Raw genomic sequence first — 20,955 nt, 5'->3', positions numbered from 1 at the left:
GTGCATTCAGTTTTCTTCCTTATACAATTTTTCTTTTTTCTTCCCTTCAGCTTTCCTTATGTCCCTCTTAAAAAATGCTGCAACTGATGCTTGGATTGGACTGAATGACATAAATCAGGAGCACACATACTTGTGGACAGATGGAAGCCCAGTAGACTATACAAACTGGGCAAAAGGTTCCCGAAGTTATTACAGTATGGTAAGCATCAATTTCTGTTTGTCACTTAAACATTACAACTTTGGTAAATGAACAAAACATATGTAGCTACTATTGTAATTCTGTCTTTTCCTTTATGAAGATTTTTTGTTGTCTCATTGCTTTTTAAAAGCAGAGTGTCCATGTGGGAGGTGTGTCTACACAATTTTTTTCAGCTTCTGTATTTGTCAAAGTTCTTTATGGGTTCAGACAGAGATTTGGAAAAATTATGCAAAACTCAGCCAAGTGAGCAATTTCCCTGACTTTACCATGACTCATCAGGAGATGCAAATTAACCATAGCATAAACTATATAATTTTGGGATGCAGTGAGGGTTATTTAGATTTGATGAAAATACTCAGATAATTACATGCATTGAGAGTTCTTGGCACTGAGCCTGCATACATTCAATACATGTATTGAATGAAATACTCAAAAGAGCTCCCTCTTTTGAGTATTTCTATCAATACATGCATCTTGACAAGGATCTGGGTCTTCCTTTCTAATTTTTCTCTTCCTCTAATTTTCATTTTGAAAAATCCTTTCTCTAGGTTTTGAAACTTCTGGCATCTCTAAACTTTTTGTGTGTAATTGTAAGACAAAAGTTAGTGTTAATCAGTAATTGTGAAATGGCCAATGTAGAATACTGCCCAGTAGTATTGTTTCTATACTCCTGTGCTAGCTCTACCAAGTTTCTCTCTTTTCATAAGAGAATTGCTTCATATTCAGTTAAAATGGAAAAAAAATTATTTGAGGTCTAGATACCATCAGGCTAGTGCTGAGTTTTGGGATCTCTGGGGCTTCCCCACCCCACACATGCCTATGTTTTCTGCAGAAGGCTGTGATGATTCCCCTCCAGAAATCACTGCATATACAACTTCTGTCTCTTGCAGACAAGACCTGGGCTAGTGCCAGAAGGGGGTTTGGAGGTAGCATATGGTTATACTGAGGCAAGGTGGGGACAGCTACTGCCTCCCTCTGCAAGAGGCCAAGCCACATCTTCTCATGCTGTGGGATGAAAGGAGGAAGGTAAAGGGTCCAAAGTGCAGGAGAAAGGGTGTTTGTTGTTTCTCCAACAAAAGGCTGTTTCTGACAAACTACCTCTACATTACTGCACTGTGGTGACCACTTTGCTTCCTAGTCCTGAACTGGGGCAGAAGGAGGAACTCAGCTCTCCTGGTAAGCTTCAATGCTGAGGAGCAATTCCCCATAACTTCCAGGAAAACAGCAACAACACACCTAGCAGTGGGCCAACCTAGCACACACATGTGAACCCACACACATGCACACGCATGCAGGGCCATGCACAGGGCTATGTACGTCCAGGTAGCCCCAGACACATCCTCCTGCCTCTGTGCTGTGCTTTGCAACTCCCTCTGTCATCCAAGGGCAGACTTTCCTAGGGCTGAGCTGCAAAGGCTTATTGTCATACAATGTGCCTGACCATTGGTTGTATGAGTTTTATGAACTTCATATTATTCCTCTGTATGTGCTTGTATGTGATACATGAGTCCATGTATCCAGAAGTAGGAATGTTTCCTAGCTATCCACATATTTTTTTTTGTTAATCTCATTTGTCTTGTAGGATGATTGTGTCTTTTTGATGAAGAACCCTATCGAACAGGCAGGGAAATGGAAAGATGAAGGATGTAAAGCAAGCAAAAGTTACATCTGCCAAAAAAATTCTGGTGAGTTTTCTTTCACCACTTTCTAGCACAAACTGGTGCTAAAAGTGACTTTCCTGTAATTCTGCCCTAACCTAACTGAAATTAATGACAGTATCACATGCATTTTAATAAGATGATCACACATTTCTGTGGAGAAAAGATCTTATTTTTTTCTATTTCAAAAACTAAACCAGTAAATAACAACAAGAACAACAAGAACAAGAACAAGAACAAGAACAATCTATGCTGTAGATTTACTACTTTTAGCAATTAAAGGTAGCTGAGTGCACTGTCTTTACATCTTCAAAACTGGAATTTTTAATGGTATACTAAAAAACCTGCAAGTTCTTTATTTTTTTTAAACTGCCTGCTTGATTTCCTTTACATTCTTTCTCAGACAATTTCAGCAGCAACATTCACATTCCTCTGCTTGCTCATGGTGTGTTTATCATACCCTGTTTCAACAACAAATGCTAATATATAATGGAAAAATGGAAAGAACTGTTCCCTTTAATGCCCTACATTGGTACAATATGATTTAGGTAGGTCTGTGCTTAAAAGGCATATTTCTGGGCATGATACAGATACTTATGCTAAAAAGTCATTCTGACAAGCATTAGAAAATTTTGTCACAGTACATGAAAATGTGTCTTTCATCACTGCAGGGATTTTTGGACATATTTTAATTTGTTATTGCAGTTTCTCTTAATTACACGACAACTCCAGTATACTAGATCTTCTCTCAGTGTTATAAGTCTGAGGCAATATAAAGTTAGATTTTTGGTTGTTCTTTTGTTTGTTACAGACCCCAAACTGCTGCACTCCCAACCCACAGTTCCGGTGTTTGGCTTTAACAATTATGGTGATGACCGCTATGAAGTCATCAACTACAAAATGAGCTGGGAAAAAGCAGAGAAGAACTGCAGGGACCAGTCTGCAGAACTGGCCAGTATCCTGGATCCTTATGCTGAATCTTTCCTGTGGTTACAAATATTAAAGCACGGGGAGCCTGTATGGATTGGTCTTAACAGCAACATGGTGAGTCCACCAAATGCTTGTGACAGTCATAGCATTATCTTAGATGGGCTATTGGTCAGATCCATAGATGTGTGAGAGGAATCAAAATCTTGCAGAGGTTCCTGACTTCCCTCCACTCGAGGGGATTTACGTATTTAAATATTTGTCCATATTGTGAACAAGAACTGCCACAGTCCACACTTCAAAGACCACCAAGGATGTAGCTGCAGCCCTGAGTAGCTTCAGTGGTAAAAGCAGCAATGAAGCTCTCACTTCCTCCTCCATGGTCTGCCACATGCTACTGTGGTGGAGCAGTGCTGTTTCTGAAGGCACACTGTAGAGCACACCAAAGAAAAAAAAATAGGTTAAAAATAGTTCTTTCTTTGTGAGTTTAAACTTTTGTTTCAAGTCACAACCCAGCAGTAGGAGAGCTCATGCTGGGCAGCAGTGGAAAGAGCAAGGCTCTGGCAATGGGGACTCCTTAGGCTGGCCTTTGGAGCTGCAGCTGGTGCCTTGCGTAAAACTGCCAACAAACTCAGCTAAGAGTGGAAAGGTCTGAAATAGGAAACATCAGCAGAGGCATGTCAAAAAGTACACGGATAAATGAAGTGTAGCTGGATGTTTTTGGAATTGAATCTGGGCAGAAATCAAGTGGAGAGAGGTAGAGCAAGAGCTTGGTGAGACACAGGTCTGAGATAGGGCACAGGTGCTGAGGCGAGAGGAACTGGAGCTGCACCCCAGTGAGAGCACTGGGAAAAAGGGATTAGACAGGAATCTGGAATGAAAGATGGCTAAGGGACTTAAAGCAGACAGGAAAGGAAACTGCACAAAGAACAGGATGGGAGGAAGGATCTAGGCTGCGCAGGATGGGGTAACAGAAGCCATGGGTGTGACTAATGTCAGTCATCCTCTGCAAACACTGGTGAAATCCACTGACAAAATACACACTTAGTTCATCTCTGGTAGCTGGCCCGTGCAAGACCCACAAACTTACCACAAGCCCAGTTAACATGGGTGGCAAAGTGCTGTGGTTCAGCCCCAAGGAAAGTCTCATCAGTTTTTCTCTCTCCTGTGAAATCTCAGATTTTCCTCTTTGCTTTCTGAATACCTAGAGAAGCCTATGTTAGGGGAATAGTTTCTCTGCAATCTTTATTTGATCTGTGTGTATATGTGGACTCATTTGATGAAATCTTCATCTGTATATTCACATTTATTACCTCAATACCCTTTGCCCATGTAGGGCATGAGATGAATGGTGTGAATTGAATAATGTAGGCTGCATGCTAAATATCTGTAGGACCACAGCCCTACCTGCTGTGGAGAGTGGGAGTATGGACCAGTTTCTTACATATTCATTACATAATCTTGTGCAAGAAACCATGATTCTCATTTTTTCCTAACTTTTGCATGCATTCAAGTGCAATCTTAATGTTCTTCCAATCTAATTCTTGTATGTGACAAAATCATAATTATGATTTGCTTTTAGACTGGTGGCCAATACGTATGGTCAGATAGAAGGAGGAGCAGGTATCTTAACTGGGGCAGTGGAGAACCAAATAAAAACAAAGCCTGTGTATATTTAGATGTGGATGGTTTTTGGAAGACAGCATCTTGCAATGAAACATTTTTATCCCTCTGTAAGCAATCCAATGGTAAGTTCCAAATTGGACAAAGGTGATTTGGGAGGTTGGAATTTGATTTAATGTCTTTATTTGAATTTAGATTTTCCCACATATGCAAAGGTTGTCATAGACAGTGTATGCCTTGTGATAAACTCTTACTTCTTTTAAGGAGTAGATGCAGTCTGATCCAGTCTGGACACTTCATTTCACAGGCCAGTCAACACATGTACGTCATAAAGACAGCTGCAATATTTCATGCCACATGCCATAGTGGTTTTTTGCATCCATGTTTGTCAAGAACTACAGAATCAATCAACTTAACCTAACTATAAATATATTAATGATATACATTCACATTTAAAAGTATCTTTTGAAATATTGTGTGTTAAGAAACATCCATCAGTGTAGGAGTCAAATTAATTAGTTTGTTGCTTCTGCACAAATACTTTAGTGCTCAAATATTTCATGCCATTTTCAAACGTGTTTCAAATTAAATATGAAATTCATAATTTCTGCACCATAATTCACAGCAAATTTTGTATTAATTTAAGCTCTGTTTTGGACTTAATCAGGTGATGCAATAGGCTATAAATTCTGCTTTTACATTGATTAGGATGTATGATGTACAAGGGCAGGTACAGACAACTTCTCTGACTTTTCTAGAAACTGGCTAGACACAAGTCACAGAGTTGTGGTCTTGGGATCCCTTATGTATGCTGACTCATTCCTCTTTCTGTTTCACAAATTTTAGGTTAAAATTGCCATGTTGAATTCAATTGCAGTTAGACTGGTGTAAGCCTCCTTTAGCAGACTGGGGAACCAGCTCCAATCAGGATAGTTTATTACTAGTTTGTCAAGCTTAATTCAATACTTTATAATTAGTTAAGTCTATGGGATATTCCTTTTCCTGGAATAAATGTCATATTTGTAGGGTTGATGCATGGTTCAGGAATATATATTTCCCTCAGATTTTAAAACTCCACTGAAACTTATGTGTCTTCTTAATAGAGTTAATTCCTAGTGAACCACCACAGCTTCCAGGGAAGTGTCCTGAACCAAAGCGTGGTAGATCTTGGATTCCCTTCCGTGGGCACTGTTACTATGTTCACACCACTTCTGAGGAAAGTTGGCCTGATGCTTCCATGATGTGTATTCAAATGGGTAAGTGCCCTTTTTTTATTAGGATATTTTACAGGTTGTTTGTGTGTTTGGTTTTTTTAATCAAGAACCAAAACAATAATACTTAATGTGTGTATCAATTATAAGCTACACCTTATTTAAATTTATTATCAAGCATTTTTACTGTATGTCAATGCTGATCATGAAGCATGTAATGATTTTTTACTGAGATAATTAATTTATAACAAAAAATCTCACTGAAATTGTATTATCTTTAATTGTATATCTTTAATTGATAATTTTAGGTGCCTCTCTGGTTTCCATTGAAGATTCGGCTGAAATGAATTTTCTCTTACTTTACCTGTCTCCACTTGCAAGTGACTTCAGAAAGTTTTGGATAGGATTGTTCAAAAATATTGATGGTAATTATTTCACAATGCATAATGAGATGAAAACAGATACTAAGTAAACAGAGTGAATACTGAGTACTACTAATGCACTAAATAATATTACAAATATGCTAAATATTTAATAAATAATAAAACATATAAACACTCAATAGCTTTTCTGCTAAAATATGTAAAAGATAAACCACCAAGAGATCTATGCTTTCTGGATCTTTGTTGCTATTAGAGTATATTTGCCTGTAGAAGGTTTTAGCTTAGCACTGCAGTAGTTCACTAAAAATGTTTCCTATTGCCCTTTTAAACTCAAATTACTTGACGTTTAACCATTGTAGTATTTTAAGCAAAATGTTTTTTTTTGTCATTAAATGCTGAGTTAAATTAAGTTTAAATTTATTTCTAGGCAATACAGGGCATAGAATCTCATATAAGTGGCCTAGAAAAATTTATTAATCTAAATTTCAGCATTTTTCCCATTTATTTTGGGTAGAGCCTTTCATTTTAATCCAAATATATTTAATGTGGTTGTTTGTTTTCTTTTTTTTTTTTTTTTAACTGCTGTAACTGCAAATTTGATACTGTATTCTACATCATCATAATTCTGAACCGAGTTTTTCTTGGCAGACTTTGAGGGTAAACCTCCAGGCTGAGTCTAGACTGGGCTCCAACTTCTGCTCAAGTCTGTGTCTCTCACCAGCAGGAATGGTGGGCCAGGTTGATCTGTTCTAGTTGAAAATGAGCACTACAAAAGCAGTGACTTATTCCTGACCTGTCCCCTACAGTGCCACAGTGCTCCACACTGTGCAAGCGGGGGAAGGAGGGAGGTGCAGCTGCAAGGGAGCGACAGAGGAAGAGGCACTGAGGCAGCTGGATATGCTGCCACAAAAGCACACCCTGAGGGAGAGAAGAAAGCTATTATTCCTCCATGATGGGAGATGCTTGACAGTCAGCAGATGAGATGATTAAAGAGAGAGCTAATTCAATTTGCAAAGATAATGAATTAATCCAGCTCTAATAAAGTAGTTTTTCACTGATCTTGAATATACACTTACAGAAAATCTTCTGAGCCTTCTATATGCTTGCACTGCTGATACTGGCTTGTACAGGTGCTCTGCTTTTCTTAACATCCCCAGGCACAGTCCTGGGTGCAGGCTTCAACTAAAGGTCCCTGGGAAGCTGGACAGGTCTTCCTTACATCAGTGACAGCTGTGAATTCTAATGAAGTTAACTTTTTGAGCATTTGCATTTGGTACACTCCCACCTGAAAAGTTCTGGCTGTTAAAAGAGTGAGCAATAAGATCTTTAGAGAGAGAAACAGGTGCTCTGAGATACCAGTTCAATCAACTAAAAAATCTCAGATCTGATCTGTCACTAGGACCAGTAGACTAGAAGTTGTTCTCCACTTCATTCACTCACTAGGTAATGAATTTGATTTTAGGAGAATGGATCTGGATGGACAGAAGTGCGGTAGAATATGTCAACTGGGAGAAAGGAGAGCCTACAGTACTTTTTGATGAACACTGTGTTGACATGGACGTCTCAAGCGGAACCTGGAGGACCTATTACTGCTCTGTTGACCAGAATTTTATTTGCAAAATCCCCAAAAGTAAGTTCTGAATTTCTGTGCATTGGGTTATTTTCAAAGTAGTGGTTGATATAAATAAGGCCATGAGTGTTTAGGCACTGGGTACACTTCATGCATTGATGCTGATGCACATGCATCTGAATCAAAGCCAAGAATAATTTCTGTTAAAAATGGTGAGAAATGTTGGGGAATAATCTGAGTCACTGTTCCCTCCCCTCAGTTTAAAAGCATTGACTTCTGGGCATTTACTGGGCCCTGGGGTAGGGAAGGACATATCATCTGTTGAGAGTGCAGAGAAGATTAATGGATATTATGGTTAGAGTGCAAGGGGCAGTAGATGATAAACAGATGATTAAACTGGAGAGTACTGAGAAGAAAGGCAGATACTCTTCTGATCGGCAGGCTGAGGGGAAGCAGTGCAAAGTCACGAGCTCCTGCAGAGAGAAGGTAGGTGCTGCTGGTGGGGACAGTACCACCATGGTGAAGCAGCTGGGATTTGCTGGATGAGCAAGGAGAAAGCATCAGAGGGTGGGCAATGGGTCCCAATTCATTTCTCTGCTGACAGAGGAGCAGTGAGACATGTCAGGACAACCAAACAGCATGGTATGCTTCATTTGTAATGGTTACTTGTGGTCCTGTGGTGTTTTAGATGAAAACTGATGAGGAACCTGAGTGTCACAGGCAGGGGTGAGTCCTGCTTGTGTGCACAGCAGTACTGCATAAAACATGAAGGACATAAATCTGCACACAGGCAGCTGTCATGGGTCAATGTATGTGCACAGACCCAGCTGCATTTGCACACATCAGCTGGGAGACAGTTTGGAATAGGTCACATTTGCCACTGGCAAACAGATCCACCACACAAATGTAATTGATGTAGTGGGGAACCAATTCTGCCTGTGGATCTTCACATGTTGGCGGGTTGGCAATGGAGTCATCCGTGAACTTTTTAGGGCCCAGCCAGTTAGTCCAGCAAGCAATTAACTGAATCATACCCCCCAAGCAATGGAGGGAGGAAAAGGAATCTGCGTAAAAATACAGCTAAAATGCTAAGTGTAACTGTGCTTTTCATTTTTGCAAGTGTAAAAAATGTAATTCTTTAGTGTGAAGCGTTAAGCTTTACACTGTGGAAGAGTAAAAACTTTGAACACAATCTACCTTATATAAAAATTGTTCAAAGTAATGAATTGTGAGATGACAGTTAGTGTTGAGGTTTTCTTCTTTTACAAGTGTTTTTAGGAAGTATATTTCATGGATTTGGCATAATTTGTCAAAACATATTTTCATATATTTTTCATGTACACATACTTTGTTCAGTTCTGGGGGCCCCAGCACAAGAAAAACTGGGTTATTTTTAAACCATTTGAAATAACCTACTTTTAAAATAGCCTACTCAGCTTGGTTCAGAGAAGGACTTTGAAGATGGTCTGAGGGCTGGTTCACCTCCCATACGAACCCAGGTTGGGTGAGCTGGGATTGTTTAGTCTGGAGTAGAGCTTATAGCTCTTTCCAGTTCCTAATGGGCCCACAAGAGAGCTGGAGAGGGACTTCTTTCAAGGGCATGTAGTGACAAGACAAGGGACTTTGAAACAAAAATGAGTAGGTTTACATTATATATTAGGAGGAAATTCTTTAATGTGAAGGTGGTGAGCAACTGGAACAGGTTGTCCAGGGAAGCTGTGGATACCCAGCCCTAGAAATGTTCAAGGCCAGGTTGGATAGGGGCTTTTGAGAAACTTGGTTTCTGGAAGGTGTCCCTGTCCAGGACAGGAGTGTTGGAACTCAATGATCTTTAAAGCTCTTTCCAACCAAAACCATTCTGTGATTATTTAAAATTGGTTTTGAACACAAAGTAAAAATTATGTATGCAGTATTTATTTCATTGAACTGTTGCTTTCAAACTGTATAATATACATATTTTTTAATTTTGAAGTTGCTGAAGTTGAGCCAACCCATGATTCACCTGTCAATAATGGTAAGTTAGTTTCTTTTAAGCCAAATAAACAGAAATTTCAATAGGTTTATAGGCATTCATTATTTACAAGTGGAATTTCCTCCAGAAAATTTCATTTAAATACCCATTTAACTGTCATGATTATTTTATTTTAAATCTGTTTAAAATGAGAACACTTCTCTCAAACTGGATGTCTTTTTTTTTTTTTTTTTTCCTTACAAGTTGTATATGTAGTACAACATAATGTTCCTTAGAACAGATTAAGCCAAATTTTGCATTATTTGGCTGGAGCACACATCAATTTTAACTGCTATTATGATTGTTCAGTACTTTTGTTTTAACTCAGATGCTTACTTAGGGAGATATTTGTTGTATGCAACAGCAGTCTCTGGGCACTTGTAGCAATTGTTCTGTTTTTTTCTTCTACAGCATCAAGAAACAAACCTGCTACTTCATCATCAAGTGGTTTAGGTGGGATGATTTTTGTACTGATCTTCCTTCTGCTAACTGGCACTGGCCTCACGTTGTATTGTTTCTATAAAAGAAGACGTGATCGACAAATGTTTACAGCTGGGTTTGACAATGCCATATACCGTGGTGACCTTGGAACTCATGAATCAAATTGTCTTGTGACCAATATTGAAGAAAATGAGCAGGCAACAATTTAATAGGCTGGGTAACCTTGGGCTTGATATTGAAAAGAATTAAAGTGTTGGCATACAAGAATTCTTAAGGAAAGCAATTTTCTCCTATGGAAATTCTATTTAATTTTGCATGGGGTACTTCTTGCTTTCTCTGCTAGCAGGAGCAAGCAAACTTGCAAGACAGATGCAGACATCTGCTCACAAACTTTAGTACCTGGGAAGGTTGTTGAGCTTTCACATGGACCTGGAGCTATGTTGTGTCAGCCAACACTCAGGCAGCTCCAGCTGCCGTGCACATCCAGCATCATCTTTAGGCACAAGAACTGCGTTCAATACATTCAGTTGTGAGAATATGGTCATTAGCATGTTCCAAAAAGTATATCCAGACCTGTAGGTACCCTGAAAGTGTTCCTGTTGATGTCCAGCACAGACTGGCAAAATTGCACAGGTTGGACAGGATGTCCAAGCTCACATGGTGCAGATTCCTGTTTGAAGCAAGACCGGGTCCTAGCCTCAGCCAGGCAACCTGCTCCAGTGCTGTGGGTCCACGTCTTCTCTTTGCTACTGAGGTACCACAGAAACTCTTTGTGTTGCTGATAATATCAGAATTAACATAATTTCCTCCTCTGTTTATGATTGATGAAAAGCAAAGTGTAAATTGTATTTCTTCTGCTGTAGTTCTGTAATATATGCATTGAACGATGGACTCTGATGAGAGGTGGGAATGTATTGTAAATATAGTGGTTTATCATAAACAGTCAAGTGGTTTAAACAGTCAAGTAGGGATCTCAAAGGATGCTGCAAAAGGGCGGGAAGGAAAGAGAAATTATACTTCACACCTGAACATTTATATAAAAAGTATTCTTGATATCTCCAGTGCCAGTGTAGATTTCATGAATTTTTAGACCATTTTGTCAAAGCCTAATGAAACTTATCTTTAGAAAGTCTTTTCTAATTTCTAACCAAATTCTCCCCGTCCAAGTCTGTTTTAAACCTTTGAGTCTCTTTCTAGACTTCCATCATGATGGAGCTGATGGCATTGCATCTCTTACTTGTCTACTGGTATAGTCTCAGGCTTCATAAACCCTAAAATAGGCTCACATACACGTGTTTTTCATTTTCACTTTCCAAGCGTCTTCTATGCCAAATGCAAGCAACCAAATGGCTCCAAGCTCTTAGTGCAGTGGATGTCCTTATTTAATTTGATACTTTTTGATATTTTAATCCTTTGACAGGTTTTAATTGTGTTTAAGTTAAAATATTTTGTGTGTGTATGAAATACATGTAAATAGGTTTTTATCCTTCATTGGTTCACTAAATGGGAATTAAAAAGCTGATTCTAAGTAAAAGTGTGTGTTTCTTCTTAAACAGAACAATTTATCATAACAGTAAAAAGAGAAAGAAGGGATGGGGCTCTTAAGTTTTTATACACAAATGAGCATCCACTTTTCCTAGTCTAGCATGTTCTTAAATGCTCTTTACCAATCTGTGAAACTATGTCTCATTGCTTCTTTATCTATAACATTTGAAGGTTTTACTTGTCTAATGAAAGTGTTGTAATGTAAGACTACTTATGTGCTGTTCTGCAATAGTAGTTTTTGAGACAGATTTTATATATTGATAGCTCTTTCATATCTCCTCTCAATATTTGCTGATAGCAATACTAGCTTTTCCTTTTGCATTTCACTAGCTACATCTTCCAGGTCTCTCATCCCTTCTGCTGTTCCCTTCTAGACCCTGTGCTGTTGTATGTAGGTCCTTCTGACAGTGCACTGCACCAATAGATAGGTATTTCAGCTGAGATCCTCACAGCACTGAGGAGATTGAAAAGATTTAATCTGCTCTTGTAGCAACTTCCATAAAGAATCCTTCTGTCTTGCACATCTGAATTGGTTCCACAGATGCATAATTTTGGATAAAGAAGTGGCTACCAGAAAACAATAGGCTAAATCCAGGAAATATGCCTAATGAGAAGTTAATTAGTGAAAGTTCCCAAGGACTGATAAAACTCAGCAGTCCTGTTGCATTTGTGAGAACTGAACCCAGAGTTCACCAGGTCTGTACAGAGTTTCTAGTGCCCATGAGCATCAGCAAAGAGAGAACTACTCAAACAAGCAGAACAACTTGTTTTAAGAAATGCAGTTTATGATCTGCATTTCTTCCCTATCAATGTACCAGGAATTTACAAGAAACTCTAGTTTTCATGCATCCTAATTTGATGGATTTTCTTCTCAAACTTCATGGTTACTTGTAGGTTTTTTATTCCAAATTAGTCTCTTGCAGCTAGTTTTCTGAAGGAAAGCTGCCATTGCCACTATTTCCTACTAAATCCTAGCTAATAGACTAACTCCAAGAATGCTCATCAGATAAGACAGGTCCAGTACCTAGTTTAAAGACTACTCATGTGGAGGTAGTAGGAAAGAGATACTCATCAAATGCTTGGACACAGAATTTAGTGGTAAAAGCAATCTTTCTACCAGGCCTAGGAACCTTTGGCGTTACACTGCTGGAAACAGAAATGTGGGAAACACAATTTGTCAACTTGTCCTGCTTCCACATAGATTCTGGATTTGGTCTTACAGGCAACAAAATAGCATTTGTAAAATGCTTCTCCAAAGAGATTTACACCTACTTTCTCAGTTGCTTGCCCTTGCTTTCTCTATATTAGGATGGTATTTCAGAGAGAATGTCTTGCCTTTTCTCACTATTTTCATTATATCCCTAGCCTATAACATGGATGAAAAAGTAATTGATTCTCTACTTGAAGTTATTATAATGTAAGAAGTAGTAACAGCCTTTAAGGAAGTAAAAGCTGTGGAAAAATTCACAATTATAACTTTTTCTAAGATTGGACAGTTATAGAGCCATGGCAGACACATATACAAAGAATGGAACATCCTTCTCCTCCAAAATAATACCAGTTTACAGAGAAAATTTGCTAATGTCATTTATCACTACCTATTAAATTTAGACCCCTGGCTAAATATGAGTCCAAAAAGAAACTGTTGACTACAGGTCTTTACTTTTGTCATTTAATTTTCTGAAACTAGGGGACTGAAAAAGGAAGTGAAGAGTATTTTGGACCAAAATGTAAGGAAGTTCTATAAATACAAAGAGAATGGATAGTTGTGAAATAAGCTAGTGCCTTCAGGCCAGATTCCAATGGGCAAGAGCCAGATTTTCCCGGGTCAATAGGAAAGGTGTGAACTGTTCCATGAGCATAACGTTGTCCCAATGTCACTGTATCCGGACAGAGGAAGAGCTAGTGTTCATTTTGTCTCTTCTCAGCTGTGTCCTTATCTAACATATCCAGCTTTCTGGGCACAAGTTTTTGCTGTGCACAACTGTTCACTATCTGTTATATAATCTTTTGAAGGATTTGGTTAGTGTTTTAAGGATGTGGTTAGTGGTTCTGGTTCCTCTGAGGAAATATTTACTCTAATTTCTGGAGAATGCATACAGTGCAACCCTTATACTGGCTTTTTACGCAGATTATAGATCTAGACATCTAGATGAAATCCATCTCACCTACTTTTAGAACTGACTGACATAATTTTGTTTTATAGTTGATAATCAGGAATATATGTGGAGTATTTGCAGATTTTTTCTTGCCCACCAGAAGAGGCAAATGATGACAAAGAGGTTCTAGACATAGGAGGGAATAATATTTAGTAATTGGAGGAATAAGGATTTGTGCAGTGAGAAACATCAACTGAGCTTGCTAAGAGGATGGCAAACAAAAATATGATGCAAAGTGTCCAGACAAAGGAGATTGAAGTGAAAGGTCAAAGTAGAAATGAAGGAGTTTGAATTGAGTCAGAAATGCTGACCATTCGTAGGAGAGACAGGCTAGGCTGATCATGGCAAAGCAGAGGTCTGGGAAATGCAGATGCTGCAGGGAAAATGGAGGAGGATAGGACTGGTTGTGGGGAAAGAATAGATGGTTGAATATACTTTGCATATGAGAATTGAGAAAAAAAAGCTGATGTACCTGAAGTGAACTGTTGCCTCAGGAGCACTGTTCAGACCAGTAAAGAGAGTGTGTGTGGATGGGGAAGGGCTGGAGAATGTATGTCTGCTCCTATTTGCCTGGATATTATTGTGTTCTTTGGAAAGGCCACAGCTGGGGATCAGGGATGAAGGCAGGATGCCTCTCCACCTTGCCCTGGCTCCTGATGTCTTTCACAGGACAGAGCCACCTAGAAAAATGAGGAGATGGTTTCTTTCTTGAGAGTGGTGAGTGTGCAAAAGATGTGGCTGATGCTTCAGAGCATTGTGCTAGAGTGCAGAGAATGGGACGGAACCCGGGGTTTTCCTAAGAGGAACAGAAAGTGGACCTGTGGGGAAGCCTCTGGGGCAATGGAAAGGAAGAGGTTTTTGCTAGAGTGCTACAGAGGAACTGCATGGGTTGTTTTGCAACCCAAGAAGCCACTGAGAGAAAGCTTACAGCAAGCACTTTCTCTGCAAAGATACTGTGAAAACTGGAGACATTTGTTTTTAAACAACTTGTTAGAGAACAAACACCCCCTGGTGTTCGTTCCCTCTGCAACATATTCAGTTTGAAGAAAAGGTGCTGATATTTCAACGTACTGGATCTGTGCCCCTTGGGGTTGACTCTCAGTGGGTGTTGAGAAGTGAGAACAAAAGGCAAAAGAAAAGGTATATTGGCCTGTAATTGGTGAGGAGAGTGAGGGGGGTGAACAATCTGTCAAAGGGCAAGTAGAATAGTAAAAATGAGGCTTGACTACATATCTCCCATCTGCCCAAGGATTTATTATCCACCCCATGTTTCAAGAAAATATTTTTTTTTTCATTCTAAGCAGTGGGAATAGTACAGAACAGAACTTTCCTCCTAGTAATAGTTCTTTTCATTTCAGAGCCACCACACGAGATGGTCATGCTTGTCAAGCTGATTATGAAAGTAAGCTTCTGTCAAAGGCACCATTTGCTGTGTACATTGGCTTAACCATACATTTAAAAGTGCACAAAATTTAGGATCTATTTAGAGTTAAATCTGTTTGCAACAAAATTTTTACAGGAAGTAGGAAATTAGAAATGTACAATCTCCATATGTTGCAAAGATAACAAAAGTTTGGAAAAGAAGAGGCCATTTATCTTCTTGACTGTTTATTTGCCAAAGCAGATTCATTTAGTTCATATAACAGTGAAATTGTTATTCTTAGTTGGATTACAAATGAAAGGGAATTGATTATGCCACAAAGAAAAGGCTACATTATATTTACTTCACTGAATATGTGAAATTCAGTGATATAGAAACTATCACTGTGCTATGTCAATAGCATAGTGACACAAATCGGGAAGGGATTTTATACAATTGAGGAAGCAAGATAAAAAGGAAGGAAATCCTTAAATTTTGTTTGAAAGCCATTTGCATTCACCTAAAGTATCACAAGAGAAAACCACAGCCTATGAATTTTCTTCCTTTAGCAATTTTCCATTGCTTCTTGTGCACTTTTATAATTCGACTAAAACTGCATTGGCTACTATCAATTCCAGAAGTTTAGTATTTTCTTATAAGTCCAATTATTCATAAGTTGTTTTTTTTTCCCTCAATTATTCATATGGTGTTTGATAATTCAGACAAATAAAGTGTCATTCAGAGTGAATTTCATAAATGGTTTCTGCCTGTTCTCACATTTAGTGTGTTCAACATAACATGACATGCTACTCTTGTTCTCATGCCAACATAGCTTGACTCATTGTTTTTCAACTGATGACTTCTAAAAGAAACATCTCTGAAGAACAACACACTTTTTTTTTTTTTTTTCTGTAAATAGCCTAGTGGTAGACTATTATGATTTAGTTCAGAGGAATAAAATGTAGATTCACTCTTTTTCCATGAAGAGCAATGGTAGGTCTGTGTGTGTATTTTTTACTATTACTTTCATTAAAAGAAATTTTCTCTGATCAGTCTTTCCTTATTTTGGAGTCTTCAATTTCACATTTAATTTCTCAAGCCAGTTACTGTATATTCTTTATGAAGTTCATTCTGTATTTTAGTCTTTGGATACTTCCTGCTGCCACTCTGTGCCCTACTATTTGGACTTTATCAGGAAGTGTATGTGCCCAGAAACTGCAGAACTGGACATCTTCTAAACAGTGGTGAAAATAGTCCACATATGTTTTCATATGTAAAAACGCCTGAAATGAAAAGCCACATTCATTCTGGGTGACTTTTAAGTAAAGTTACTGATAAAGAGTAAGAATGAAAGACATTCAGAAGAGCCAGCCTATTTTGTGAAATAGTCTGTAGACAACATGACCTAAAGGTCCTGTGGTAATGCTTTAGGAAAAGTCCTGCAATTGCTGAAATAGGGATGGAGGTGGTAGTGAAAGAAAGGAATTCCTTACTCTATGCTTCAAAATATTCTCATGATTTTCACTGTATTCAGGGGAAGCTGTCTGTCTGTTCTTCATTAGTGACTGAGTGATTTTGCTGTAGCTCTGAGATGCCCATGAGATCAGCCACGGACATTCCCAGCCTCTCCTGAGGCAGAGCAGGTGCAGGGACAGGTCACAAGGATATCTGGCACCTTTTTTTGCCCTTTGAAGCAGGTCAGCCTGAGCACAAGGCTTTGTTTGCAGACAAGAGTGAGGTGATCCCAGGCCAGCTTGGGTCCATGGCTCTGGCATGTGGACCCCAAGCAGATTCCCTGAAATGCTGCTGCACTTTAGAGATGCAGAATCTTTTATTTACCACTGAGTGGAGTCCTTAACAAGACTACAGATGTGCAAGTCTGGATTCCCCAATTGCTGTGTGACATTTTGCTCAGAGCAGCTTGGCAGTGAAGCTGTGCCTGGCATCGCTGCCAGACTGCTCAGGGCATGGGTGAGTGAACTTGTCATCAGGGTACCACAAATAGAGGGTTATCTTTTCCACCATTGTCATCAAGTATTGTCCACCATTTCTATAAAGTATTTGATACAGATTTTTGTTTTGTTTGTTTAACAACTGAGAGAGATGCTTATAAAACAATATTATTTTCAAAACTTGTGTATCTTTACTCATTATAGTTCACTGGCCCTTTCTTTGGACAACGTCTTATATCAGATACTCACCTTGAGTCTCTTCCTGTGGCTGCGTTTACTACATTAACCCACTTGGAAAGCTGGGTTGACACTCCCATATAATCAAATCCCATGGTCAAGTAGCTGAGTGCTTCCAGTAGGTTGTAAAAGTTGCATTCCAAATCAAGGTCCAAACCAGATGTGAGCTTTCAAGAAATTGATGTCTCAATTCTTCAAGAAATTAATTATATTGCAAGTGTGAAATAAAACCACAACAATCAAACAATCCAAAGAAATCAATTGTGAAAATAAAGTAATAAATAGGAGCTAAAAGCAACTATTTTCCTCATCCTCATATTTCTGAGTGGCTGTGGGTGCCTGTTTGTCATTCTGCAGTCTTATATTGAGACAATACTTATATTGTCTCCCAGTATCAGATTCTCTTCCAAGACTTCTATCTGCCTTTCAGTACTCTGCTTCCTGTTAGTACCTTAACCCCTGCAATTGCCTGTTTTCCTCAATCTCTTCATGAAGAGACTGATGTGCAGGGTCCCTCAATGAGTGCCCACTACCTACTGGTCTCTGCAAAAGCAAATTGCCATGGAGGAGCACATATGGATCCAGTCTCTTCCTTCATATCACTCCTGTCTGTGTGAATAGACAGAGGAAGCAGAGGAAAGCACAGAAGATGCTTCACCTGGTGTGTGCAGAGAAGCTGGTGATGATGCATCACATGGGAGCATCCTTCTTCAGACATACTAGAAATGCGAAGTTCAGCAAGGCAATTGCAAAAATAACAATTATAATTCCTAACAAACAGCAAAATCTTCCATTGCTTACAGGCCTCCTAATGAAGTGTCTGACAAAATGCTATGGAAATGAAGAGCAGGCTTTAAACACGGCATGCTATGTTTTGGTAGGAAGTATTAAGCTCATGAGTGCAGTAACACTGCCTCATGCAAAATGAGAAGAATTCCTCAGTATTCTGCACTGAAGCTTTCCAGAGCAGACTTAAGTGTGATAGACTGTGATGCTGCCAAGTAAAAGTGTGAGATTATTGAAAATGTGGGCAGGAGCTCCAACTCATTTTAAATGCACATTGGCTTCATAATATGGTAAATCAGCTAATTTAAGAGTATTCTGTACATTCACTGATCTGAACAGCATCCAAAAAGAAAGTACTTTGGTGGATGATATGCCTACTTCAACGAATATTTAGAGAAAAGTGGCGACTGAAAAAATCATGGCATTGGCTGCAGAGAATGTGGCCTTGGATAGTCCTTTAGTTGGAAGCTGCCTCTGACTTGAGTTTGAAGGATTGACCAAGTCACACCAGCTTTCTAGAGGCAATTCAGATCATCCTAGCCGTTTTTAATACAGTACACTATGACACAAGGTCTTGTATCTGAAGAACTGAAAACATTTTTCTAGATGTCATATAGACTTCACCACACCATAATTTTGTGTAGATGCAAAAATTAGAGGATTTATTGCTTGACTATGGAAGGGAGGAGCACCTGATAGGTGGCACAAGGCAGAGCTGGGAACAGATACACTAACCTTTAAATTTTTTTTTTTTTGTTCCTGCATGCATTCAAAATCAGGGCAGCTTTGGGTAGTGCTCTGGTCTGATGAAGTATTTTTTAAGGTGGTTACACATGGAGGTTTTAAGGTGCTAGCAGTGGCTGCAGTTTACTGACTGTCCTGTTCACAACAGTCAAGGTGTTGTAGAGTACCAGCCATGGGTAAAGGAAGATTTTCTTTGCTAATTCTCGCAAAATTCCTGAATGTGGTGCCTGGTTTACCTCAGGTGAGATCATTCCCCACCCCTTTTTTTTGTGTCCATACAGCAAGGAGTAGGTGAGAGAAGAGAAAGAGAAGTGTTAGGGAGTGACTGGTCTCGCTGGATGCCCATGGCTGGTGGCTGGGCTAGCATGTGCCTTGACTCCCTGTAGCACGAGTAGTTTGCATTGTCAGCACTAACAAGGTAAACAAAACTTGTCCTGAAAATGGGATCTGAACTATAAATCCCATCCATGACCGTCACCCTTGTAGCTCTTTACCACTCAATTGACTGTCTTCCTAAATATGGATTAATTTAGGGAAAGGATAGGTGCCTTTCTCTCCAAAACAGCCAATCCTGCACAAATGGTGTGACCAGCATAGTGTGCCCAGGGCATGTTCAGGCTAAGTAAGGTGATAGTTTCAGCATTAGACAGTCCTGAGAAGTACGTAAACTGAACTGATGACTGAGCCATAGGCAAATCACTGTCTGCTCCTACAGAGCAGGAAATGACATTCAAATGACAAAAGGAAGTAAAAAAGAAGAAAATGCACTGCAGTGATATTACAATGCTCAGACTATGCCTGGAAGAGCTGTGAGAGATTTAGATGCCCTTTATAACAAGGAAATCTGGAAACAATTTCAGATTAGAGCCAGCCCTTACGGCTATTTACAGAACTCCTTCTGCTATTTTATATGAACTAGTGTGGGCAATTTACCAGGAAAAAAAAACAAAAAACAACAAACCAAAGAAAGCCACAAAACCTAAGCCCTACATATCTTTTAATAGTTTTACAGTTAAGAAATTCCTTTGGTAACATTCCATGCGGATCTCTGTTCTCTCTCTGCTATCTCCTTCTGTGCTGTTAATTATGAAATTTCCTTCCTCTTTCAGAAAATAGGCTTGATACAATTGTATTTGGAAGGTTTGTGAGGAGGGGAAGAAGTCCAGTGTCTTCTTTGCCAGAGAATGCAAAGAAACTTCAGTCACTCCCCCCAAGAGAGACTGACAGATAGGTCAGGCCATGAATCTGTATTGGACATTAGGACATTTTTCAGATATGGATTTTTCACACACCCTTGTTACCCATCACCCATGTCCTGGACCTCACCAATCCACAAGCACTGGGGGAAGAAAATGTTTTAAATACATTTTCCTGCCAACTTTCCTGCTTCAGCATGTTTCTCTAAAGTATTCAAGTCAAATTTGGTGTTCAAATTTGGTAGGGAATTCTACAAAAAGAAAAGGATTTAAAATTTTGTGAAAAAAAATCACAGAATAGAATACCTTCAGTTGGAAAGAACTCATAAGGATTATCAAGGACAATTCCCTGTTCATCATAGGACACCATAACACTAAACTGTATGACTAAAATAATTGTCCAGATGCTCCTTGAAGTGTTTGCCCATGGGAAAGTGGTATACAATTTTTTTATAAGAAAGGAAACAGTGATAAAGCAAAGGAAGAAAACAAAGACTAATGATAGAGATAATATAAAGAACATGCATTTTTCCAGTTATTTTTAAAGCTATATACTGATATCCAGGAAGTATGACTGGACTAATTATTTTTTCTTCCACTATCCATTATTAAACAATAGTCCAAAAATGCATGTTGATTATTTCCAATGATTGCTAAGCTCAGTTAACAAGAAGCAATTAAAGGATAGTACAAAAGGTTGATGAGTGTATCTGTAAACCAGCATTCATGGAGATATGCTTGTCTGTTGTGCCTCAGCCAAAATCTTGAGGTTCAGGTGCTTGTGTCATCAGGCAGGCCTATGCAACATCTGCAGCTGTGATGTGCACCCTTGGGTGCAGTGTCCTAGATGGGGACTCCTCCACCTCTTAAATGTGGCCCCTGTTGCCAATGGTATTTTTCATGATCTTTTAATTGAATTATGTAATCCACAACCTTCTAAAAATTAAGAAAAT

At 39.0% G+C, this 20,955-nt stretch overlaps 1 protein-coding gene across 1 annotated transcript in view; it reads left to right on the top strand.

Annotated features, from left to right (window-relative positions):
* Window positions 1–11,557, top strand: part of LOC128792724 (macrophage mannose receptor 1-like) — a 32,148-nt gene extending 20,591 nt beyond the window's left edge. The window contains exons 22-30 of the mRNA XM_053951385.1: window positions 51–199; window positions 1,782–1,884; window positions 2,669–2,901; window positions 4,367–4,532; window positions 5,511–5,663; window positions 5,927–6,043; window positions 7,464–7,631; window positions 9,544–9,585; window positions 9,994–11,557. Coding sequence (XP_053807360.1) covers window positions 51–199; window positions 1,782–1,884; window positions 2,669–2,901; window positions 4,367–4,532; window positions 5,511–5,663; window positions 5,927–6,043; window positions 7,464–7,631; window positions 9,544–9,585; window positions 9,994–10,232 — 1,370 coding nt within the window. The 3' untranslated portion in view covers window positions 10,233–11,557. The remainder of the gene's footprint in view (window positions 1–50; window positions 200–1,781; window positions 1,885–2,668; window positions 2,902–4,366; window positions 4,533–5,510; window positions 5,664–5,926; window positions 6,044–7,463; window positions 7,632–9,543; window positions 9,586–9,993) is intronic.
* The last annotated feature ends 9,398 nt before the right edge of the window (window positions 11,558–20,955 follow it).

This window comes from Vidua chalybeata, chromosome 1 (assembly GCF_026979565.1).
Source record: "Vidua chalybeata isolate OUT-0048 chromosome 1, bVidCha1 merged haplotype, whole genome shotgun sequence".
Classification (NCBI taxonomy): Eukaryota; Metazoa; Chordata; class Aves; order Passeriformes; family Viduidae; genus Vidua; species Vidua chalybeata.
Note: the sequence above shows the minus strand (reverse complement) of the source record. Positions and strands in the feature narration are given on the sequence as shown.